The sequence below is a fragment of the Archocentrus centrarchus genome, chromosome 7 (assembly GCF_007364275.1).
Source record: "Archocentrus centrarchus isolate MPI-CPG fArcCen1 chromosome 7, fArcCen1, whole genome shotgun sequence".
Classification (NCBI taxonomy): domain Eukaryota; kingdom Metazoa; phylum Chordata; class Actinopteri; order Cichliformes; family Cichlidae; genus Archocentrus; species Archocentrus centrarchus.
The window spans coordinates 37375646-37401882 of NC_044352.1; the positions used below are offsets into that span (position 1 = coordinate 37375646).

The 26237-nt window shown below is 41.6% G+C and overlaps 1 protein-coding gene across 1 annotated transcript in view; it reads left to right on the forward strand.

Moving 5' to 3' along the window:
• The window catches only part of LOC115782681 (paired box protein Pax-7-like), a 114483-nt gene that overhangs the window by 64300 nt on the left and 23946 nt on the right, over positions 1 to 26237 (forward strand). The window contains exon 8 of the mRNA XM_030733014.1: positions 21920 to 22187. Coding sequence (XP_030588874.1) covers positions 21920 to 22187 — 268 coding nt within the window. The remainder of the gene's footprint in view (positions 1 to 21919; positions 22188 to 26237) is intronic.

A 26237-nucleotide genomic window follows, 5' to 3' on the forward strand; every position in this document is an offset into this window, starting at 1 on the left:
CCATTTCAGTCTGTGAGGTGGCCAGGAGGGACTCATCCTCTGGGGCCACTAACAGGGATTCAGTCCAGGAAGCCTGGGCAGCAATTTTGCCAGTGAACTACGTCATGCAGTGGGAGGCTGAGCAGCAGGGAGATCATCGAGCTGGCATGTTGAGGCGAGCATGTGGAACTGGCCTGTTACAGTGGGGAGCATTTATGATGAGCGTCCCTCTTCCTCCTCAAGGTGGAACGTGGGCAAATCTAAAAAGCAGACTCCTCCCCCTTGAACCAGAGCCTGGCCAACAGTGAGGCATGTCCAGGTTAGGAGAAAACAAGTGCTGATGCTTGGTCTGACATGTTGCTAGCTGGCTGTACACAAGTCGGAACAAAGGAGATAAGTGACTAGCTGTCTGGAAGAGCTGGGTTCACAATGACTAATGGTTTGCAACTGACTCATGCGGTGAGTTGTGTGGCAATAAGTTCAAGAGATCATTGGAGTCTGGTTTTCAGTTATGTCCTCCATTGTAGACAGTCCAACCAACCTGGTTTTATTGATTGTAGTTTCAAAAACACTTTGTGAAATCTTCCGCAGCCTGAAGATTTCATCAACAAAATGAAATCTCCAGTTTTAATATTCTGAGCTTTAAATAAGTTCAGCATCCTTTCAGGTATATTTATGAGCTTGACACAGGACGGCTTTTACCATCAACTGCTATATGTTAAGACAAAGCCATGACATATCAGTTGACTGTGGAGTACGTCTTATCAAATTTTAAATTCAAATCCACTCTAGTGAATTAATTTGATTGAAATTGTATTCATTCCTGACATGAAATTTGCCTGCAGGAAAAGCAACTGGATTATGTTTATGGTCCTCCTGGTCTATTCTGAGTCCCAGCTGAAGCTTTTCCATTATGGCTTCACTGTCAATGACCCTTTCATCATGTTCCCAGGCATTTACATGAGATAACAATGCAGGGAGAATTTCCTAAGATCCCACTTCAAAATGGCAGGAAGACCATATGCTGTATGTCTGACAGCCAGTAATTCAATTTGAAACAGCTATATTGCATTTGCAATGTAATTCACCTCCTCCTCTCAAATTGAATGGGAAAGAACTAGAGGTGGACTTTCATGTTGAGATTGAGTGTGTTCCCAGTTCCAACAGTTACTGACAGAGAGACAAAATAACAGTATGAAAAACCATCTGTGTGATGGCACTGCATGTGTAAATAGACACCCTTTCACAGCTTTACTATCAGAGCTGTTTCAAACAAAAAATCCTTTGAAAAGAAACCTTTTTTTTTTTTTTTAGCAACACTGTTTTTTGGACAAATTTCAATAAATCTATTTTGCTTCACAGCCCTCTAAATGGTGATTTTTTTTTCTTCCTTTTCAGTCAGGCAGCAGTGATTCTCCACTAATCCCTTTTTGTCAGGTCAGAAAATTTAGTGACCTGCCGCTAAAGCTGAAACTATTACTTCCTATGGTGACCCAAACACATCAGCACATCATGAGTAAATAGGAACACATTTCTCCTCTCATATTTTCTCTCCAGTTTGTTGTGAGAGAAAGATTTAGCCTGCTTTGGAATGGTGGAGCTCTCTGGCTTGCCATTTGATGTCAGGGTGAAAGATAGAGGGAGAGAGGGAGAGAGGGAGAGTAAGGATAGAATAGAGTGGGTTTCAGTGTTGGGGGATCAGAGCTGCTTTGGTTCTCCAGCTCTGTCTCTTTGATCCATATCCCCAGGCCTGCCTGCCTGCCTCGCTAACTCAGGCCTCTGCTCGTGATTCCTGACAACTGTCGGCCTGAGATAAGGAGGTGGGGTGGGGGATGCGGGGGGCCTCCCTGCACACCATCCACCCCCAGCAGTACTGCAATATACGTTTCCACTTCCTCAATGAGGAAATGTGTTGAGTTTTATTCAAGAAATATGAGCATTGTTACTCCCCACCCCCTACCAACCACCACCATCCCCAATTAAATAACACACATAAAAGCACCCCAGTTTACAGAGTGTAGACATGGTTATGTGCACCTGAATATCAATGACAGTTGTACCTAATACTAGGCTCAGCTGCTATTAAAATTTGCAGTACTAAGCCCTTTGACTGGGCATGCTGTCAACTGGCACGCTACCATGTCAACAAATCAAAAAGGATGAGCACATATATTTACATCATTCCTGTAATGAGGAATGGAGATGAGGCGGGTGGGGGGTGTTAATTGGAAATCGCCTGAAAAACAGATGCTTCTTTAGTTTGGCAAGATGCAAACCAAGGAGCTTTATGGAGGAAATAAATAAATAAAACACAAGACCTACTCAGGAAAGCTGCCAGAAGAGCAGAGGAATTTAAATCATACCCACTGATGGAATGTTTGTAGGATATATTTTTCTTTATTTGTCACTTAGAGTGTTACCCTCTCCTCCTCCCTCACTGAGAACTAAACACAGCCCAGAGTTCGGTCTGACTGACTGAGTGGGTGGAAAATGTTAAGCCTCTCTAGTTTCTGTGGTTTGGATGAAATGTAGGCGTCGACTGGCTGCAGATACTAATAACTACAACCTGGAACCAACATCTGCTCTTCTATTTATATGATCAGCTTTTACAAATACTTGTATCACGACCAAAGAGTCCACTTCATTCTAATGCGTCGGGGTGGGTGCAGTATTTTTCACAGGTTTATATAATATTGTGTATCATTCAAGGAAATTAAATGCCAAGTGTGTCAGTATTTACTATTGCATAAAAAAGCTTGACGCAACCATTTTGGTTTTGATATGACTGCAATAGTTACTGCTTGGAGGAGACAACGCTGCCAACAGAAAGGTCATGGGAGATCATTTTTCCCATTTGATAACACAAGTGTTATCAAAACGTATCAACTGCCAAAGCGTTTTTCTTGGTTTGCACTGAGAACTCAAAGATGAGTCAGAACTTTCAACTAGAAGGAGTCATGTAATATCAGTTGCACTGGAACTTTTTGCAGCCCTTCACTGCTTGGCCTGACTTCTACATTAAACTCTTACTTTCATATAACTGATGTAAGGCTTCATGGTGCCCCTTCCCCCCCTTATGGGTCTCACAGCAGCTTTGTGAAAAAGAAAATAGAGATCGGACTAATTTAGACCAGTTCCTACTGAAATATGTACTGTCATATTTATTTTAATTACAATTTTGCATTCTGAGCATTTTGCATGTACTGCTGTATACTACAGATACCCTAAAGGGACAATGATGTGAGCTCACAATAGCAGTCATAGGTGTGTATTATAATGATGGACATAATGTGTAACAGGATAGTGGCACAGGTTGTACAATATTATACAATATAGTAATACAATATTTGTCTTTCAGTTCAGCCAGGCTATGGTACAATTTTTCTTGTAAAATAGACAAATAAATATTCATGAAATTCAATTTGATTTATGCTTTTTTTTTTTTTGTCTTTTTACCTGAGTTGTTTTTTTTTTTGTTTTTTTTAGGCTCATTGCTCAGACAAAAAATATTGACTCATAGTAAAGGATCATAGATGATTGCATAATTACCTCTGCTTGCATCAGACATATGCATGCATACTGATGTGCTTAAAATGCCTTGCAAATGCTGCCTGAGTAATATTCAGACCAACAGCATGTTAGATAACGTCAGACACAAACAACATCATCCTTGATTCCAGTTGCTCTGTCTGCCCACAGTAAACATTCAGCCTGACAGTGGTGCGTCATAGTGGAGCAACATGTGCTGCCACATATGCTTTAAATGCAAATATAATAGCTGCAGTGATGTACCTTAATGAAGGCTAACATCATGAATGAGTTACTGCGTGATGCTGGAACAGTGTTAATGTAGCATAAAGTAGTTATTGTGTGGTTAAGAGGGTTAGGGTTAGGGTATATATATATATATATATATATATATATATATATATATATATATATATATATATATATATATATATATATATATATATAATACTCTCATTCTAATATTATGTTTGTGCACTGACATTTCTCATTTCTAGTCAGTTGACAGGATGAATCTACTAGCCAGAAAACAGGAGGGTAAATATTTGATACACTGATGTTTTCCCTCTTTGATTGAGGGCATTGCTGTGTTCATGGTACCGTACGAAATATGATGAAGATAAATGAAAATGATAAAGGAAGTGCTTTGAATCAAAAGTTTAAACTATGCCTATTCTTATTAACTGATATGTTGATACTGTCTGTAGCCTGTGATAATTACTGCTGCTCCATCATTTCACCTGACCCGACTTGTGTTGTGACATCAACATAACATAAAATGATATAGCTAAGGCTTTATGAAGTCAGGTCAAACAGTGTAAAGAAACTCCAAGTAAGGAAGCAGGTTGGGATGGATAAATGAGTCAAATACCAAACTGTCATCAAGATGATTTTTTTTTTTAATCCTGTGTGAAGCTAAAAGTCACATTGGGCTACTTACTTAATATTTTTAGCTTGTTTGTAGTTCTTGTTGCACTTTGGTTCACATGGTTTAAAGTTTGGGTGGCAGAGCCAATAAGCTAGGTCCAGAAAAAGATTGTGGGTTTGATTCACATTAGCCTCTTAATTCCATTCATTTCTATTTTCTTTATATAGCACCAAATCACAACAAATAGTTGCCTCAAGGTGCTTTATTTTGTAAGGTAAAGACCCTACAATAAAAACTCACAATGTTACCCATGTTTCAGAAATCCTTTCAGAAGGCCCCGTTGGTACATTTCTCCCACTACCATATTTTCAGTGTTTGTTTTCCAGAAGTCTCAAAGCTACACAGCACTCAAACAAGGTTGGTCAGTTGCAGTGATGGACCTGAAGCAAAATATATTTAAATATTATAGGAACAACACAATGTGGTTAGTCTAGTGTGGAAAGCTGCAAAGCTTGTCACACATTTAACACTAATTGTGACATCACTTGTGACATCAGTTGTGACAAAGGTCAGCCCTTTGGTCAAAGGTCGCCCTTTGTCACTGATCCAGCTTTTTAAGTCATTTTTGGACAGATATAAAATTCAAATATTGGACTGAAGAGGACATTTGAAGTGGTGTTTGATACCCCAGTAACATTCCTGTTTGAAGCAGACTTAACTTTAGCCTTCTGCTATTAAACCTCTAAAATATCTTTCACTATTTTAAACTCCAACATGAGTTTTATATAAATAAGTGAAATGATAAAGAGATGACCTTGAGACAGACACACACACACACACACACACACACACACACACACACACACACACACACACACACACAGAGCACATCTTAATTATCTCTTTACTAAAAAGTCTACAGCAAGGGTACCGGAAAAATTTTAAGGATCAAGATTGTGATGGCGATTGTATATTTCATGTGACCCAAACTCCAAAGAGAAAGTTATTCCATGCTCAGATAGAGGGAGACAATCAATCAGAATTAAATAAATCTGTAATAAGATGCACTCAGCTGTTCCTTGTAACCAAAGCTTTCACAACATGCAGAATATACACAGCTGAAGAACTTGGCTTTTTAATTCAGCATTCCTCATAGATCTAGTTGACCTCAATGAGTTCATTTAAAATTTCAGGGTAAGGTCCATGGGTGTTCTGTCATGGCAAGAAAAGCAAGCAGTGCTTACCTAGTGAAATATAAAAAGTATTACGACAGTAGTAATATTATTTTATTAATATATTTTAATATATTTTTTTAAATCTTTTCAAAATAAAGGTGTAGAACAACTTCTTTTACTTTTGATATATTAAGTCAAATTGGCTAATAAGATACAGTTTTACTTTTAGTAAGGTGTATTTGTAGTGTGTTATTAACTACTTCTACTAAATGAAAGGTTGTAAAAAATGTTTCTATACAACTGGTCATTGTCAGCTAATGATGAATAATCTGATGATCACTACAGAAGTAATAAGTTTTATAATTCTTCAGCCAGGAAGGAGTGCAGAAAAGTGAAGACATCCAGGCAGAATACAGAAAGATGCAGCATGCTGTCAGCATATGTAACAGAGACAGTAGCATAAAATCTGCTGTAATGAGGTCCAATCTTATCGGTGGTGGAAATTTTGTTTTGTTTTTTGGGAAGGTGTTTGTGTGTATCTTAGACTTCTGTGGAGTATATCCGGCAACAAGCAAAATGGACTAATTGGTAAATGGACTAGTTCTTATATAGTGCTTTTCTGCTCTTCTTGAGGACTCAGAACACTTTCACACATTCACACTCTGATGAATACATCAGGAGCCACTTGCAGACTGGAGAAGCCAGGGATCAAACCACCAACCTTCTGATTAGTAGATGACCTGCTCTACCTCCTGAGCCACAGCCATTACAGCACTCTCCAACATTTCTGGGTGTGGGCAAAGGTCTCAGTTTCATCCCAGGTGATGTTCAGCTCCTTTAGATCTTGTACAAATGTTCTTCTCTAAGTATTCTTGAAGCATCTTCTTGGTGATTTGGAGTCAGGAAATACCCATGTTCTTGCTGTCTTTAGGATCCAGTGCATTTTCCATGTGAAGCACATGGCTGACCAGTCATATTCTTCTGTGAGCAGCACTGTGTGAAGTTTATACAAGCAACTTCTTTGTTGGTGATGAGACTGTTAGACTGGAGCTTGAGAATTTGGCCTAGGCATCTTTGCTGAAACAAGTCAAGTCAAGACCGCCTGACATCTTCCCAATGTGACACTTGACATCTGCTTCTACAGCTCTGTCTTTGGTGATCACAAAATCCACTCATTCAATAACATCACACGCTTTTCCCTAATTTTCTTCCATAGCTTCTTCTGGGCCTTGTGTTTTTTGCTTCGGTCGACTCGATGATGATGTGGTAAAAGGTTTTGGTGTCATTATTGTACATTCGTGCCATCTTCCTAGAGGAAAACTATTTAATCTTAATGAGCACTCAGCAGCTAGATTGTTAGCTCTCCATTCTAATGTGACCACATCAGAAACTCATTTTTCTGATATCATTCACTTAGTTAATTGGTTTAATAGTCTATGTTCATCAATTCTGGATAGAGTAGCACTGTTAAAAGTCAGATTAGCCCCAGCCATCAATTCTCCCCCTTTGATCAGTGATCACAGGAAAGTGTAGAAAAGTTGAACACAAGTGTCTTCTTATACCTGCAATACATTTTTGGATTTCTTTACTGGCAAGACCAATAGTATCAGGTTACAGTTCAAGCCTGTACCCTTTCAACTAGCCCAAGTCTCTCACCCATGTTCAACTGCGGACATGGCGGCGTGCCCTGACGCTGCGGCTAGAAGCTCTCTTTTCTGGTGTCTTTTAATGTTGTTTCATGTGTGCACAACCTGTTTGGATGGCGTGAAACTTGCATATACCAGTGCAGAGTTAAGGTGTGTTGGATTCACAAGTCGAACCGACATTACAGAGGACTTTCAACAATCACACAACATCCCGTCAAAAATAGCGAGACCACCGGGCTCTCACTGCATTGTTGTCGGGCCCAGAAGGTGGCGAAGAAGGCAAAGAGTACGGAGACAGAAGAGAGGCTGTAGAGGGGGTCTGCTAGCTAGGCTAAGGAAGCAGCCCCTCAGACTGGCTCTACCCAGCATCTTCATGACCAACACCAGATCTATTGTCCACAAAACAGATGAATTGGAATTGTTGATGGTGGAGAATTACCATATTCGGGACTGCTGTGTGACTATCATAATGGAAACGTGGCTTCACTCGCTTATCCCGGACGCAGCGGTACAGCTGATGCACCGCAGCATGCACCGCTTCAACAGGACCGACAGCTCTGGTAAGACCAGAGAGGGAGGACTCTGCATTTACATGCACAAACAGCAGAGTTGTAAATATACACTGCTCTCCTACCTTAGAGACAGTGACTGTCATATGCAGGCCTTTTTATTTGCCGAGAGAGCTGACAGCAGTGCTTTTAACTGCTGTCTACATACCTCCTGATGCCAATGTTACCACAGCGCTCTCGCAGCTTCATGATGTGATCTGCGAACAGCAGAGAGCCCATCCTGAAGGGGCTTTTATTGTAGCCGGGGATTTAAATCAGGCCTGTCTAAAGACTGTTTTACCCAAGTTTGTGCAATATGTGCAAGGCCCCACCAGAGGGAAAACAGATCGGGTTTAGTCAAACTTAAAGGGGGCATATTGGATAACACCACTCCCCCACCTGGGGAAGTCTGACCATATCTCACTGTTCAGTGTTCCAGCTTATAAACCACTCAGGAAGAGGATCAAACCAGCCATGAAGACAGTGAACATATTAGCAACACGGTATGGTCCATTTTTGATCACCTGGAGTTAAATGAACACACTGAGACTGTATTGTCATACATTAAGACCTGCACTGACAATGTGACAGTGGACAAACAGATCAGGGTGTATAAAAATGAAAAGCCATGGATGACAGCAGAGGTGCAGACACTGCTACGAGCCCGAAACGCTGCCTTTACGGTGGGTAACCCAGACTGGTATAGTGTTTCCAGGGCAAACCTTAGGAGGGGAATCAAAGTGGCCAAGAGGGACTTTAAGAGGAAGGTGGAGGAGCATCTATTTGATAAAAATCCAAGATGGATGTGGCAGGGACTACAGCACCTAACAAATTATAGGGGGAGCTTAGTAGAGATGGTAAATGCCAATGCCCCACCGGTGGAAGAATTAAATCATGTTTTCACCCGCTTTGAGATGGGGAGGTCTAAGTCTGCTCCTCCAGCTTCCCAGCCCTCCAACACCCATGTGCCCAAGTTGCTGGAACATCAGGTGAGAAGGGTGTTGAAAGCTGTAAATCCACATAAAGCGGCAGGACCAGATGGGGTACTGGGTAAGGTATTGAAGTTCTTGTGCTGACCAGCTGTCTGGAGTCCTCACAAGGATTTTTAACATCTCCCTGAAACGGACTACTGTTCCATCCTGCCTGAAAGCAGCCACCATTATTCCCGTCTCCAAGAAAGCCCCCATAACCAGCCTCAATGATTACAGACTGGTGGCACTGACCTCTGTGGTCATGAAATGCTTTGAGAGGCTTGTCCTTCACCACCTCAAATGCTGCCTCCCCCAGAGCTTTGACCAGTATCAGTTTGCTTATAGGGCAAACTGGTCAACAGCTGATGCCATCACTACTGTCATACATGCTGCTGCCAGTCACACGGAGAAAAAAGGGAATTACGTCAGGATGCTTTTTGTTGATTTTAGCGCTGCATTTAACACCATTCTGCCGAGCATTCTTGTCAAGAAGCTGACTGACTTGGGGTTCCTACCCTCACCTGTGACTGGGTCTACAGCTTCCTGACAGATTGCCCACAGACAGTGAGAGTGGGGACCTCCAGATCCTCCACCAGAACGCTCAGCACCGGCTCGCCCCAGGGCTGTGTGTTAAGCCCCTTCCTTTATGCTCTATACACACATAACTGTGTCCCCCATCACCACTCAAATATCATAGTTAAATTTGCAGATGATATAATTGTGGTGGGTTTCATCTCTGATGGCAATGAGACAGAGTATGGGGAAGAGGTTCAGAGGCTGGCAGCCTGGTGTTTGGCAAACAATCTTCTGCTGAACATCAGCAAAACCAAGGAAATGGTGATGGACTGGAGGAAGAAGAGAGTGGACCATGCCCCACTGCAGATAGATAGTGTCTGTGTGGAGAGAGTCCCCTATTTCAAGCTTCTTGGGGTGCATGTGGCTGACAACCTAACTTGGTCTACCAACACATCAGCGGTGGTCGCCAAGGCTCAGCAGAGGCTACACTTCTTAAGACTTTTAAAAAAATGCCACCTGGAGGTAAACCTGCTGCAGTCTTTCTATTGCCCCACAGTAGAAAGTGTGCTGGGATACTGCATCACAGTGTGGTATGCTGGCTGTACTGCAAGGGACAGAAAGGCCCTGCAGAGCGTTGTTAAAATGGCTGAGAAAATAATTGGCTGTCCCCTGCCCTCTCTAGATGACTTGGCAAACTCCCGAGGGTCAAACAGGGCTAGGAAGATCCTGGGCGAGCCATCCCACCCCAGTCAAGCTCTCTTCAACCTCCTGCCCTCTGGCAGAAGATACTGAAGAGCCAGACAAATCGGTTCAGAGACACTTTCTTTCCCTGGGCTATTACACTTCTAAATAATGCTCTGAATATTAGAAGGTGTAAATAAGTGTGGAGCGGGGGGGGGAAGCAGAGTTGTATAATTTAAAGGGTGGGTTGCTGGGCAAGGTATTCATATGTATGTACCTACTTATTTGATCTGTTATTTATTTATTTATTTTTTAAGACACTAGATCGACTGCTTACGTAATTTCGTTGTCACATCGCTGCACAATGACAGTAAAGGATATTCTATTCTATTCTATTCTCCAAGTTTTAAACTGACTTCCATGACAGATCTGCTTGATATTGTCCAGCTCATGCACACTTCTTCCTGCCCAATGGACATTATCCATCCTAAATTATTTAAAGATGTTCGACCTATCATCTCTCCCTGACTTCTCTTTATTATAAATCAGTCTCTTTTATCTTGCTGCATTCCAGATTACTTTAAAAGAGCTAGTGCCTTTCCTCATCTTAAAAAACCCTACTTAGATGCCACTGTTTTAGATAATTGCAGACCAGTTTACAAATTTTGAAAGACCAATTTCTAATATCCTTGAGAAAGTTGTTGCTCATCGGCTCCTTCAGTCAGTTGGAGGAACCAATATCTTTCATAAATTCCAATTGGATTGTTGACAAAACCACAGCATTGAAGCAGTTTTATTAAAAATTACTACTGATATTCTTATGCACTCAGATGAAGGTGAACATTTCATTTTGGTCCTCGTAGACTGATCTGCTGCTGTTAATACTGTCAGTCAGGCTACTCTTATCAACAGATTACAAAACTAGGTTGGCATTACCGGTACTGCTCTCAAATGGTTTTCATCATACTTATTCAACATACTTCAGAATTCATGTCACCCAGTATATGTTCTCATCTGCAGTCCTGGTACAGTGGAGAAAATAAGTATTTGATACTCTGCCGATTTTGCAAGTTTTCCCACCTATAAAGAATGGAGAGGTCTGTAATTTTTATTGTAGGTACACTTTAACTGTGAGAGACAGAATCTAAAAATAACAAGATCCAGAAAATCACATTATATGATTTTTATATAATTCATTTGCATTTTATTGCATGAAATAAGTATTTGATACAATAGAAAAACAGAACTTAATATTTGGTACAGAAACCTTTGTTTGCAGTTACAGAGGTCAGACATTTCCTGTAGTTCTTGACCAAGTTTGCACACTGCAGCAGGATTTTGGCCCACTTCTCCATACAGATCTCCAGATCTTTTAATTTTTGGTGCTGTCGCTGGGCAACATTAAGTTTCAGCTCCCTCCAGAGATTTTCTATTAAGTTCAGTGCTTCTTACAGAGCCACTCCTTAGCTGCCCTGCCTGTGTGTTTTGGGTCATTGTCATGCTGGAAGACGCAGCCATGACCCATCTTCAATGCTCTTACTGAGGGAAGGAAATTGTTTGCCAAAATCTCATGATACATGACCCCATCCATCCTCCCTTCAATGCGGTGTAGTTGTCCTGTCCCCTTTGCAGAAAAGCACCCCGAAGTATGATGTTTCCACCTCCACGCTTCACGGTTGGGACGATGTTCTTGGGGTTGTACTCATCCTTCTTCTTCCTCCAAACACGGCGAGTGGAATTAATACCAAAAAGCTCTAATTTGGTCTCATCTGACCACGTGACCTTCTCCCATGCCTCTGCTGGATCATCCAGATGGTCATCGGTGAACTTCAAATGGGCCTGGACATTTGCTGCCATGAGTAGGGGGACCTTGCATGCCCTGCAGGATTTTGGTCCATGATGGCATAGTGTGCTACTAATGGTCATCTTTGAGACTGTGGTACCAGCTCTCTTCAGGTCATTGACCAGGTCCCCCCGTGTAGTTCTGGGCTGATTGCTGACCTTTCTCAGAATCGTCCTTACCCCATGAGGTGAGATCCTGCATGGAGACCCAGACCGAGGAAGACTGACAGTCATCTTGTTTCTTCTATTTTCTTATAATTGCACCAACAGTTGTTGCCTTCTCACCAAGCTGCTATCATCCTGTAGCCCATCCCAGCCTTGTGCAGGTCTACAATTTTGTCCCTGGTGTCCTTAGACAGCTCTTTAGTCTTGGGCATGGTGGAGAGGTTGGAGTGTGATTGATTTTGTGGGAAGTGTCTTTTATACAGGGAACAAGTTCAGACAGGTGCAATTAATACAGATAATTAGTGCAGCATAGAAGGGTTTCTTTTAAAAAAAAACTAATACGTCTGTGAGAGCCAGAATTCTTGCTGGTTGGTAGGTGATCAAATACTTATTTCATGCAATAAAATGCAAATTGATTATTTAAAAATCATACAGTGTGATTTTCTGGATTTTTAAAAACTTTTTATGTCTTCTCCTTCACTTCTCCTAGCATTTCTATGCAGATGATACACAGCTGTACTTTTCTGTTAACCCAACAACCTCAGCCTGTCCTTCATCAGTGAATGCTTCTCTGCTATTACTAATTGGATGTATTCAAATTTCCTCCATCTCAATTCCAGTAAAATTGAGGTTTTTGTGTTCGGCCCTGACAGCTTCTCTAAGTTCAGTCAGTACGTCACCCCGCCTCGCCAGTAACATCAGATTATCTGCTAACAACCTTGGTGTCATCTTTGACCAACATCTGTAAATGTAAAATGTCCCACTGTTCACAGACTTCTGGCAACAATTACTATAATAACCATATGTAGGGTGTGAAGCACAATTTCTTAGTTTTCAAAAACAGTTTGAATTTTTCCAATAAGACAAATGGTCGCATAATTACAGTAATTCAAAGTACGTTTGATATGGCGTCTCAGTGGTGATACGCTTGGTGTTAACCAGCTGTTCACGGCAAGAAAGGGGAGGTAACGGGTGAATCAAAAGGGTTAATCTTCTACTGTCTTCATTATTGTAACTTCTCTTTTAACAATTCATCTGCACATTTTAACTTCCGTACTGCAGTTTTACTGCAGTGAAACAAACAGGGTGGATGGAGCAGCTACAAAGTTCTCTGTTCTTCATGTTACTGATCAGGTGGTTGTAGAAGGACCTCCAGCTGTTTCCAAGTAAAGGTTTTAAGGTGCTGCCTTGGACGTCTTTCACTCCACCTGACCTCACCCTCTCAGTAACGGCTACACCTCTTTGTGCTTGCTAGGCATGTGCAGACAGACTGCAGAAAAACTTGTCAGCGATGATCCACTCCTGTTAAATCATCCCTGAAATTTTCATTTGATCTTCGTTTTTCCTCGTACTTGATTCCTTGATTTCTGTAGCCCGCAAAATCAAGACTGTAGGGAGATCAAACGTGCACATTGTGAACTTTCCGCGCTCTGTGGTAGATTGTAAATTGCAGTGAAATAATACAGGCGCAAGCAGCGATCTATCCGGGGCGGAGTCCGACGGGCAAGCTCCTGTTTGCTAAATGCAGTGACAGCAGAGCTCTGAAAGTGAAGCGGTGAAATCCTCAGCCCGGCGCAGTCCCTGGCGATCAACCGCTAGCTAGGACGCTGTTATTGTCTCTGAAGTTCCTAGTCTTGGGCAAGTATGATTTCTAGCTGATGCAGAAGAACTTGATCTCATTCAAAACTTGCCCATCTGATGACTGAGAAGTGTTCTTGTGGATCCACTGGTACTGAAAGTATGTGTTACCAATGCAGTTTGTTGTGTTCATAGATTGATACATTATTATTAGGCTAGATGAAGATAAAACTTTATTAATCCCCTTAGGAAGATTCTGTCAGGGAAATTAAAGTTCCAGTTTTTTTATGTTGTGGTCATAATCTGATGGTGTGATGGACAAAGGAGTTTTTCATGCCGCTTTTCCATTAGTACCTACTCAGTGCGGGTTGACTTGACTCGGCACGACTCACCACGCTCTTGTTTTGTTTCCATTGCAATTGAGGACCACCTCAATATGGGTGGAGTCGATATAGTAGCGTGGGCAGTAGTCTCTTGACGTAATTTGTATGTGACTCAAAACACAACACAACAATGGATGAGATAGAGGCAAGCTAACACAGCTAAAACCTGACTGAAACTCTTCAAATAAACCGTTCCTCTGCAGATGATCAGTTAGCTGTTTTACAACTACTCTTTCAAGAGTCTTTGAGAGAAAAGGAAGGTTGGAGATTGGCCTGAAAAGTTGAAAACAAGCCTGGGGTTGTTCTTATTTTCTTCAATCAGTGATGAGTAGTAAGAGGTCTTAGCTTTATGGAGGGCTTTTTTATAGAGCAACAAACTCTTTTTCCAGGCTAAATGAGCATCTTCTAAGTTAGAGAGACACCATTCCCTCTCCAGCTTATGGGTTATCTGCTTTAAGCTGCTTGTTATACCATTGAGTCAGGCACTTCTGATTTGAGACTTTCTTTTTCATAAGAACCACTGTATCCAGAGTTGTACACAGTGAGGATGTAAAACTACTGACAAGATAATTGACCTCTGTGGGAGCAGAGTTTAAGTTTCTGCTCTGCACTGTGTTGGCACCAGGGTTATAATAGTTTTTGATTTTACATTATAGTTTAGTTTTATTTAGTTTTATTTTTTTTTCTCTAATTCAATTAGTTTTAATTAGCTTTTAGAGTGGTTTTGCCCATTTTTATTAGTTTTCATTTTTTGTTTAATGCTCAGTTTTAATTTAGTCTTTCATACTTTATTTGTCAGGTGCAAGATTCAAGGTGTAATGAGACCATTAAAATTAAACCATTATTACCATAATCATTATCATATACCATTATACTATTAAAAAAAATTGTATTCAACAAGCAACTGTTCACAAACAGTGGTGAAAGAACAGGTGTGAAATTAACCACTTCCTGGAGAGAAGAAGCTCCTCGCCGCCCCCATCTCTGTGTGTATGTAGAAATTTCTGAGCAAACATGACTTAAAATCTGGTCAGAAACCTTTTGGATGCATTCAGGAAAACTCCGACACTTTGACACTCAGCCCATTCTTGTTAACTTGGGGCAATAGTGAGAGCATGGACTCTACTCAGAACAAACTCCCGGTTTTAGCAGCAAGAAATAAACCACCAAAAACTGAATGTCAAGTTGGAAAACCTTAAATTTACGGAATTCACAAACTGGTCTAGCTGGAATTTTATTGGTGGTCTTTGAACGTCTGGAAAGCACCATGAGCACCATGAGCTGTGCTGCCTCAGCCAGGGAAAGGGCTGAGGCTAACCCCACGTCCATAAAGTTAGCACTGGTCTAATTCACTTTAATTTGGTGGCTCAGCACTCTGCCAAAATCTCTCATCTCTTTATATTTTACAGGAAAATACATGAATGCAGTTTATAAGGTTCAAAATGGAGCCTAAAAGCCAGTATTTGGTATGACCTCCTTATTCTTCAGCACAGTCTGAACTCTCTGAGGCAGCTTCCTGTAATTTCTGAAGCAGTCTTTAGGAACAGTCCAGGCTTCTTTAAGGTCATTCAAAGCTCTTTAGATGTTTCTGTCTTTTGTTAATTCACTGTCAGGACGCTCCCACACTGCTTCATTAATATTGAAGTCTGGGCTCTGGGGAGGCCAATCCATGACTGTTAGTGTTCCATTGTGTGTTTTTCTATCCAGGCATACTTTTACTGCATTGCCAGCCTGTTTTTCTGTGCTGATAAATGATTTTTGACAAGATCTCAGGACCACTGGCTGAAATGCAGCCCCAAACATGACAGAACCTGCACTGTGTTTTACAGACAGCTGTAGATACTGTCGCACCTCTCTCCTGATCTCCTCCATACACACTGATGATAATTTGAACAGAAATTTCCAACTTGTGCTCATCAGTCTATAAAACCCATTGTTAAGTGCCTTTTTTTTGAGTTTATTTTTAAGTGGCTTTAAAAAAATGTATTCCAAAAAGCAGGATTCATGAGTATCAACCAGTTTATCTTCAGTGGCAGTATACATTTATGAGAAGGCACGCCTGTATGATGGTGGAAGGACAGTTGGGACAGTACTGGGGTGGCTGTGGCTCAGGAGGTAGAGGAGGTCACCTACTAATCAGAAGGTTGGCAGTTCAATTCCTGGCTGCTCTGGGCTGCATGCCAAAGTATCCTCGAGGAAGATACTGAACCCCAAGTTTCTCTCCAATGCAAGTGTTGAAGTATGAATGTGTATGAATGTTAGACAGTAAGCCCTTAGCTTAGCTACACATGGAAGTGCTTATGTGAATGGGTGAATGCAGACTTGTATAAGTGCTTTGAGTGCTCTGTTAGAGTAGAAAAGTGCTGTATCAGAAGCAGTCCCTTTACTGTCATGCAAATCAGGTTTGACACCAGGCAGGAGGAGGCAGTGGGTGTTCATATGAATGCAGATGACACATTATAAGCTACCCTTATTAGGTAGCTTCTAAAATAATTTTATAATCGATAAAATTGCAGTCCAAAGCTGCATTCATGGAACTTCTAACAGGAGACTGAAAAGGTCAACAGCTTAGATTGCTCAGCGCAGCGCTCCTATTTTTAAACCTATTTATTTATTTAATTACTTCGACATTAGATTCACTGAAATACATTGATGAAAAGAATGTTTGGTGATTTGCAGTGGAAAATGTGTGAAAGGTAGGGAGGGAGTTGAGTCAGCCTGGTGTACGAAGCTGTCCCTCAGTCTGCTCGTCCTGGCTCGGAGACTCTGCAGTCTCCTCCCTGATAGCAACGGGCTGAAGAGGGTTTGTGACAGGTGGGCGGGGTCCACAGCAATATAGAGGGCTTTTCGGGTGAGGCGGATGTTATAGATATCTTGGACGGGGGGAGGGCACCCACTATCTTCTCAGCTGCTCTCACAATGCGCTGGAGGATCCTGGGGCAAGATGCTGGCGCCATACCACACTGTGATGCAGCTGGTCAGGACAGTTTCTATCGTGCCCCTGTAGAAATTGCGCATGATGGAGGATGGGGCGCTGGCTCTTTGCAGTTTGTGCAGAGGCACTGGTGAGCCTTCTTGGCCAGAGAAGAGGTGTTAAGCGTCCAGGAGAGGTTCTCTGTGACATGCACACCCAGAAACTTAGTGCTGCTCACCCTCTCCATAGCAGCACCATTGATTGTCAGAGGGGAATGCTGGGGGTTGTGCTTTCCTGAAGTCCACAACAACCTCCTTTATCTTCTTCACATTTAGAGAAAGATTGTTGTGGCTGCATCGCAAGGCCAGGTGGCTCATGTCGCTCCTGTAGTTTGTCTCATCATTGTTGTTGATGAGACAATCTACTGTTGTGTCTTCCACAAACTTGATGAAGACGTTGGAGCTGTGCAACAGCATGCAGTCATGGGTCAAAAGTGTGAAGAGAGATGTTGCATGACTAGCCGTTCAAAGCACTTCATGAGGATGGGGATGAGTGGAACCTAACGGTAGTCATTGAGACTGGTGGGTGACGGCTTCTTTGGGACAGTGATGATGGTGGTGATTTTGAGGCATGTTGGGCAACAGCCTGACTCAGCAATATGTTGAAGATGTTTGTGAAGACCTCAGCGAGGTCCCCTGAACAGTCCCTCAGCACACTACCAGGTATGTTGTCAGGGAGCTTTGTGGGTGTGTATTCTGTTGAATGTTCTCCTCAGGCTATCTGGAGATAGCCTCAACACCTGGTCACCAGGAGGGAATGGGAACTTCTGAGCAGGCAATTTGTTGTGCACCTCAAACCAAAAAACTAGTTCAGCTCGTTCACCAGAGAGGTGGAGCTGTTGCAGGTCTGCGGTGGGGGCTTGTAGTCGGTCATTGGCTGTATCCCCTGCCACAGACTCTGTTAGTCTCTGCTGTCACTGAAGCGATGGGCTATCCTCCAGGAGTACTGCCTCTTAGACTTCCTGAGGCTGCGGGACAAGTTGGCTCTAGCTGTCCTCAGGCCTGCCTGGTCTCCTGAAGGCAGCATTTCGGGCCTTCAGGATTCTGTAGACCTCCCCTGTCAGCCATGGCTTCTGGTTGGCCCTGACAATGATGGTCTTGAGGTCTGTCACATCATCAATACACTTGGTGATGTATGCAGTGACGGTATCAGTGTACTCCTAAAGGTCAGTGATAATATTGTAGGTGGCAGCTTGTTTGAACAAATCCCAGTCTGTGGAGTTAAACAGTCTTGGAGTGTTTCTGAGGACCCTTCTGGCCACACTCTTACCTGATTTCGGACTGGTTTGGTTACTCTAACCAGCAGTCTGTATGCTGGCAAAAGCATGACAGTGATGTGGTCTGAGGCCCCATGGAGGTCCTTGTAAACTCCTCTCTGGGTGGTGTACACATGGTCCAGTGTGTTGTTGCCCCAAGTTGGAAAGTCTATGTGTCGATGTAGTTTGGGAAACACAGCCCTAGGGTCTGCATGGTTAAAATCCCCAGCCAGAATGAGGAAAGCATCTGGGTGTGCCGTCTGCTGCTCACTGATGTGCTGATACAGTTCATTCAGTGCCTCACTCCTGTGGCTGATATTTGGGTTCGGAGGGATATTGATAGCAATGACTATGATAACTGTAACTTCCCTCGGTAGGTAGAATGGCTGGCACTGAATGTTTAAAAGCTCCACTAATGGCGAGCAGTGTTTGCAGACCACAGCAGCATCATGACACCAGGCATCATTGATGTAAACACAGAGTCCCCCACCATGGGTGTTACCACCTTCAGCAAGAACTCTGTCTGCTCAGTAGCACGTCAGCTGTTCGAGCTGAATAGCATGGTCCAGAATGTTGATGTTAAGCCATGTCTCCGTAAACATAAAAAACTGTCTTTCACAGTCTTCTGGTTAGTCCATAGAAGTTGTATGTCATCCAGTTTTTTGTCTAAATAGTGTACACTGGCCAGTACGATGGTGGGGATGACTGGCTTGTGTGGGCTAGCCACTAACCTGACTCGGATACCACCGTGCTTACCCCTCTTCTGCTTCCTGTCATGCCACTTGTGGTCCCTCCACTCTAGGTGAGGTGCAGGAGTGGGTGTCGGGGATGATGCAGGACTTCGGAGCAGACTGCGGTCTCGTAGCTCTTCTCTTTGTTTGGGGTTTAACTCAAAAATCTGTTCTGCCAATGTTGAGCAGAAACTTACGGGTGTAAGTGTGCATCCTAGCAAGTAGCCGTGATGGAGACGTAGTAAAACACACGACAAAGAACACAAAAACACCGTTTTGTTGGGAGAGAGAGAAGCAGCGTATGCACACGCCGCCATGGTGGGTGAGCTCATAGCTCAAAATGTGCACTGATGTAATGATATAGGAACAGTAAAATAATACTGTTTTACCGGGTCAGTTGGCTCTCTGAAATTATTTCTCTGCCTCCTCAGATGTGATCCCAACTCTGCAAACAGGAGCCTAAACTGTCCCACTGACGTCCTGAAACATGTGTGAAAGTGTCCGTGATGCAGCTTCAACTCATAGATCAAACCATGAAACTCTCCCTGCTGCTTTGTCAGGAGAGCTGGATGAACCAGAATCTCTTTCTTCCTTCTCTTCTTTAGAAACACCAGGACCCCATTACATCATCACTCAATGTAGACTGCATTTTTTTCACAGTGCGTTTTATGAGGACGGTTTATTTATAAAAACGCAACACGTTTGGTGTGTATGTAGGTTACACAACAAGTTTGCATCTAAAAGATTTGGAATTTCATGTAATTTTTTTCCCCAACATGTCCGGTGTGTAAAGGCCTTTATTCTTTTGTAGCTGCCGGTTTTATCTGCGGTCCCGGCCGGCACAAACAAAAAACGCTGGGACTTTTTCTCTCTTTGGTCTTCCCTGTTTGTGGTCTAGCTGTGAACATATTTGTCCCTCTAGTTTTTTCACTGTGTTCAGTCCTTTAAGTCCATTCCAGCGGTGAACAGGTTAATCGCAATGTTCCGGGCAGCGTGGGCCTGACGTGTCGTTACATTTCTCAAAAGGTGCGTATGAGGTTACATCGTAGGTTACTGCGCAGGTTCAGAGGGGTTTCTGTAGCCGCTTTGTGCACACTTCTCAGGTGGACTTTGAGGTTTGTGGGTTTTTCCCCTTGAGAGTGTTCTGCACATTTCGCCATCATCCACAACAAGACACTTGGTTCCATCCATCTCGCTATTGTACTCATAGAAATCCCATATGTCCCGTATGGGATTTCTGCTGCTTTACCCAATTCTGCCATTATTTTGCTGACTGTTGGGGTGAGCAGACACAAACAGTCAGGTGACGGATGGTGTTCCCAGTTAAAACTGCTAGAGCAGAAAAAATGATTTCATATCAGTCTACAAGGCTTTTAAATTAACTGACAAACATGAAAACAAAGGCATTTTAGCTATAATTTCAGTTTGTTGTAGTTAGTTTTGTAAACCCACAATACAGTTTCAGTTAGTTATAATTTTTTCTTTTAATTATTGTTTTCATTTATTTTAGTTAACGAAAATGTTTTTTCAGTTTCAGTTTTCATTATTTAGTTCGTTTTCATTAACTAATAATGGAGGAATTGTATCCTTAAACTTAGTTACAGCACTTTCAGAAAAATATGCATTTAATCATTAGTTATTATTAATCTCTGGCTCTCTTCCACAGCAGGTCTTTTGTCCTGTCTCTCTCCTCACAGCAGACGGCCTCTCTGAGCCTGGTGCTGCTGGAGGTTTCTTCCTGTTAAAGGGGAGTTTTTCCCTTGGGGGTGGGGTGGGGGTGTATAATTGTAAATGTAAACATTATGAAGAAATGATCAGACAGGTAGCGCTATCACTGGCTGGCTGTTGAAGGCTGGTGAGTCTCCCAATCCCTGCAGTTGATAGATTTTAGCTCATCTTTTTGCAGATAACTCAAGGGTTTCACTTTTATAGCTTGACACCTATTTTAGCAAGTAATTGCTGAAGGGAGTAGGTAGCAGCTGAAGGAGTGGCTCCATAAACTGTAATGCTTACTCACCCTGTTTAAGGAGAACCTAAAACCATAAATTTGTCAGATGTTTCTTGCTGTTTAAAGGCAGTTTTACCTCCCCACTGACAAGTGTTTGCTTTGAAATGAATAAATCTAACCAAGGCTATAGGAAAATCTGTATTTGCCAGGAAGGTCAGAGTGAGTCCTTCTACTTCAGATTAACTAATACGAGTTCCTTTGCTTAAGAGCAGGCGAAAATGATAGTAAGTCAAACAATAATCAAGAAAAATCTGAATGTCAATGAAATAGTGGCTCATCTGTCTCATGATTCAGTTTACAGGTTATTGTAATGTGTAAAGTACAGAAAGAAAATGACCTTTCCTTAACATTTAGCTGTATTGCACAAACTACTGAGAATTAAAATCCATTGTGAATTCAAAAAGGATCACAGTCCTATCCAGGACAAAATAATCAAATTCACCATTAAGTGAAAGTGTTTGTGTTTAGTAGTATTATGACTGCGTGGTCAGCAATCACCATGACCATAAAAATCATGAAAATAAATGAACACGTCCTAGCATTGACCGTATTACAGTTATTGATAAGAAGGCCCCAACCATGCCTTGCCAATGTGGAATCTATCAGATCACTCCCTGCGTGATTATGACCAATAAGACTATGATCATCACTATCTAACATCATACAAGTGGTATGCAGCATCATACATTAACACCTTTGCTATATGGTTTAATAATGTTCAGTACATCAGCAGCAAGGATTTGGTTAAATTATAAGTAGTGTGCATGGACATTATAAATGAAAATGGAAAAGTATCCATAAATTAATGACCTGGACCTTTAGCACATTTTGGATGAAGACCTATTATGGGATCATTGTGTGCAATTTTGATTGAATTCTGACCAATGCTCTAAGAGGAGTAGCTATTCTTGTGAATTGTGGATGGATGAAGAGACAACACACACCTCACCATGTGGCTTTTTTTGTGGCATAAATTCGGTGCTCACCAAGATGATTGGAATGACATTTTGCTCTGTAGCATTGTAAATGAATAAAGGAAGCTGATCTGATGTGTCTTCTCTTTATTTGCAGGTTATGAGCATCCTGAGTAACCCCAGCGGTGTGTCCTCACAAACACAACATGACTTCCCCATCTCACCTCTTCACAGCACTCTGGACTCTACTTCGTCCAACAGTATCTCAGCCAACTGCAGCCAGCGTTCAGCTGAGGCCTCCATTAAGACGGTGGACAACCTTCCCTCATCACAGTCTTACTGCCCCCCCACATACAGCACCACCGGCTACAGCATGGACCCAGCTGTGGCTGCTGCTGGCTATCAGTACAGTCAGTATGGCCAGAGTGAGTCCTCCTACTTCAGATTTATGAACAAAAGTAATTATTAGTTGGTAGAACTTAGGTAGGCTTCCTTATGTTTTTTCTTTTGAGTTTAGTGATCTTATTTGCACCAAAATTATGCTGGTGAATTATATCTATTAATTCTCCTTCACTGCCACTGTATCTGATTCAAAAACAAACTGAATGTTGAAACCAAACTTTTTTTTTTTACATTTATTGAACAAAACCTTTGCAAAGAGATCAGTACAGTGTAAACAGTCATCATGCCAGCATTGATACAGAATAGAATGAACAAGTCCTTAATACTTGTGTGTGGATATAATCATGCTTTCGCTGTAGTTGTGGGAGTATTCTTCTCACCACCATAAAGGCAGCTCAACAATGACAGCAAATATCTGAAGGCAGCTCGCTGGCAGTATTGGGTTGTTTCCTGTCTTTGCACACACTTTGTACAAGAAAGTTGCTGTCACATACAAAATTGTACACAAAGGTTACACAGTTGAAGCACAGATTTTCCATTACATTTCCACCCTTATGATTATCTTTTAGTATAAATTTTGTATGTAAAAGGTTTTTTTATCATCATATTATTATTAATAATAATAATAATGATGAAAACTTCCAAAAACATCAGTGAGTCATCGTGAACTGAAATGTAAAATAGCCTTTTGTGTACCTGCTTGTAGGTATTCTAAAGGTTACAAGCTGTAAAGAGTTTTTAAAAATTCACATCTTCATTTTATTTGCTGTTTGAGGAATGTGTATCTATACAACCATGATAGGGAGGTTTCCAGTCAGGTATAGAATTTACATCTGGTTGTTAATCATGAAAGGCTTTTGTTCAAATAAAGAAGTGATTTGGTGAAAGGCAGATTTATCAGTTGTTCTAACAATCAAGCCTCTAATACAGGGGATGACACACCATCCACACTATGTTAAAGAGATCTGATGCTACAATGACTCTTTTCATAATTAAGACTACAGAGTCTTCCATTTTATTTATTTAAACCTTTATTTACCCAGGCAGACAGATTAAGAACATGTTCTTATTTACAACTGTGGCCTGGGAAGGGCAAAGCCTTTCGGAGGAGAAAAGGAGAGTATCATTACATATAAGTAAACATGCACACAAAAAAATAAAAATAATACATATTACAGTGTTAAATAGAAACATAAACAAGATTACAAAGAAATATAAGACAAATGTGATCACAAAAATAATTTGATGCGTTAAATGAAACAACTACAGGAATCTCTGAGATCATTTTTTTTCTCTTAAAGATGGGGACAGAGACTAGTGTTGTCATTTTCAGTGTTTTCTGTAAACAATCATTTGGAGCTGTAAACGCAAAAGACATCCGGCCATAGCGAGATTTGATTCTTTTGGTCTGTAACAACAGGTACTGTGATGAATGAGTATTATATCTTGTGATTGCATTTGGGTGCAATAACTGGCACAGGTATGAAGGTGAAAGCCCTAGAATGGTTTTGTAAACAAGAGTTAACCAATGAGTATTACGACGAGTATTGCAAAGTGGTAAATCGTATCTAGATTGCTGAGGGTTGTTTTTGTTGCGTGTCTGTATAGAGTGTCACCATAATCAAATAAAGGCAGAATGGTTTTCTCAACGATGGCACGTTTGGCAGCCATGGTGAAGGAAGTGTGATTTCGGTAGAGAAAACCAAGTCTCGCTTTAACCATGGATTGTAAATTCTTAATATGGTGTGAGAAGGACAAAGTAGGGTCGAGCCAGATTCCAAGATATTTATAAACTGCGACTAGTTCTATGGAGTCTCCCGCTGCAGTGATGAAGTCATTTTTAGGAAAACAAGCCCTATCCTCGTGACCCTCCAATCTCATTGTACATCCTGTATAATGACAATAAAGGCATTCTATTCTATTCTAAACCACATAAATTTTGTTTTCTTAATATTTAATGTCAGATTTAGCTCAGCTAAAGCCAAATGTAACTTGTGATATGCTTGGGCGAGAGAGTTGACGACCTTGTCAGGCGAGGGCCAGGAAGCATAAAGAACAGTGTCGTCTGCATAAAGGTGGACCAATGCCCCTTCAACTACAAGAGGAATTTCATTAATAAAGATTGAGAAGAGGGTTGGGCCTAGTACTGAGCCCTGGGGTACCCCAGTAAGAACCGGAAGCGACTGAGAGACATGACAGTCGATTTTTACTTTTTAGGACCTGTTAAATAAATAATTGGAGAACCAGTCAAGCAATCGACCCGAAATTCCAATGCAGTTTAGTCTTTGTAGTAAAAGTGCGTGGTAAACAGAATCAAAAGCTTTAGCTAACTCAATAAAAATAGCAGCACAGTAATCCCTATGATCCAGGGCTGAAGTTATATTGTTAAGGACTTTTAGAACAGCAGTGATAAAACCATGGCCTGTACGGAAGCCAGACTGATCATTGGATAGGATTTTATGCTCTTCCAAATATTCAGTTAGTTGTTTGTTTATTAGTTTTTCAAAAATCTTGGAAGCCCATGGTCTATAACAATCAGTTTGGTTGCCACCCTTAAATAGAGGGAGGACAATAGAAGCTTTCCACTCCACGGGGATGTCTGCAGATAAGAGAGAGAGATTAAAAATGCCTGTCAATGGGCCTGCAATAATCGGGGCACCACATTTAAAAAATAATGGGGCAAGACCATCAGGGCCTGCTGATTTTCTGGGATTTAGGGATAATAGTTCCTTCTTGACCTCAGCTACTCTTAGGGGCTGAAAAGAAAAATTTGATATTGAATTAGGAAGTTGGAAATTAGTATTTGAACAAGCAGATGAGGAAATGGAAGCAGAGCAAATTTTCGTAAAATGCTCTTTAAACAAGCTGGCCAAGCGCTCCATTCAAAAATTCTATAAACATACACTATACTGCCAACAGTATTCACTCATCTGCCTTCACACACATATTCAATTCAATTCAGTTCAGTTCAATTTTATTTATATAGCACCAAATCACAACAAACAGTCACCTCAAGGAGCTTACACATGAACCTGAGTAACATCCGTTCTTAATCCAGAGGGTTTAATATGATGTGGGCCCACCCTTTGCAGCTATAACAGCTTCAGGTCTTCTGGGAAGGCTTTCCACAGGTTTAGGAGTGTTTGTGGGAATTTCTGACCATTCTTCCAGAAGCACATCTGTGAGGTCAGACACTGATGTTGGAGAGAAGGCCTGGCTCACAGTCTCCACTCTAATCCATCCCAAAGGTGTTCTATCAGGCTGAGGTCAGGACTCTGTGCAGGCCAGTCAAGTTCTTCCACACCAAACTGGCTCATCCATGTCTTTATGGAGCTGCTTGGTGCTCTGGTGTGCAGTGATGTTGGAACAAGAAGGGGCCATCCCCAAACTGTTCCCACAGAGTTGGGAGCATCAAACTGTCCAAAATGGTTTGGTATGCTGAAGCATTAAGAGTTTGAGGAATTCTAATTCTATACTGTGAAGGGTTTTTAACTTATTGTATTAACGTGTTACTATTATAAATATTTTATACTATATCACTTTATCTTTTCTCAGAATAATTGCTTACATTACTAGCACCAGCTGCAAAAAAGAATAAGGGTCCTCCTCCAAATGCTGATAATGCTAACTCTAAGTTCAGAATCACACTTTTACTTTATAATACTGCATGTGCATTGAACCCTAAAAATTTCTTGTTACATGACAGTGATGGAAAGGATGGAATCACTGCAGTACTTTTTGAAGAGAGGGTCTTACTGTCTGTTGTCTTTCTGTATTCCAAATAGGCGACTTTCTCCAAAGCCCAGTGCAATTTGGAGAGGCACACCCTTACCACATTTCCACTGACAAGGTGCCGGTGCTCATGCCAGTGCTCATGCCAGTGCTCATGCTGGTTTCTTGGAACCGGTGAACCCCATAAGAATGGGTTTGCATTTCCACTGCTTTGTGAGCTGATCCTTTATGTATGTGTGTGTGGACGCTGTGGAAAACTTTATGTCGAGATGGCAGAATCACACCCCTCTGCCGCTTACATCACACATTGCTTGGTTCCAGACCAGCTAGTTTTTGGTGCT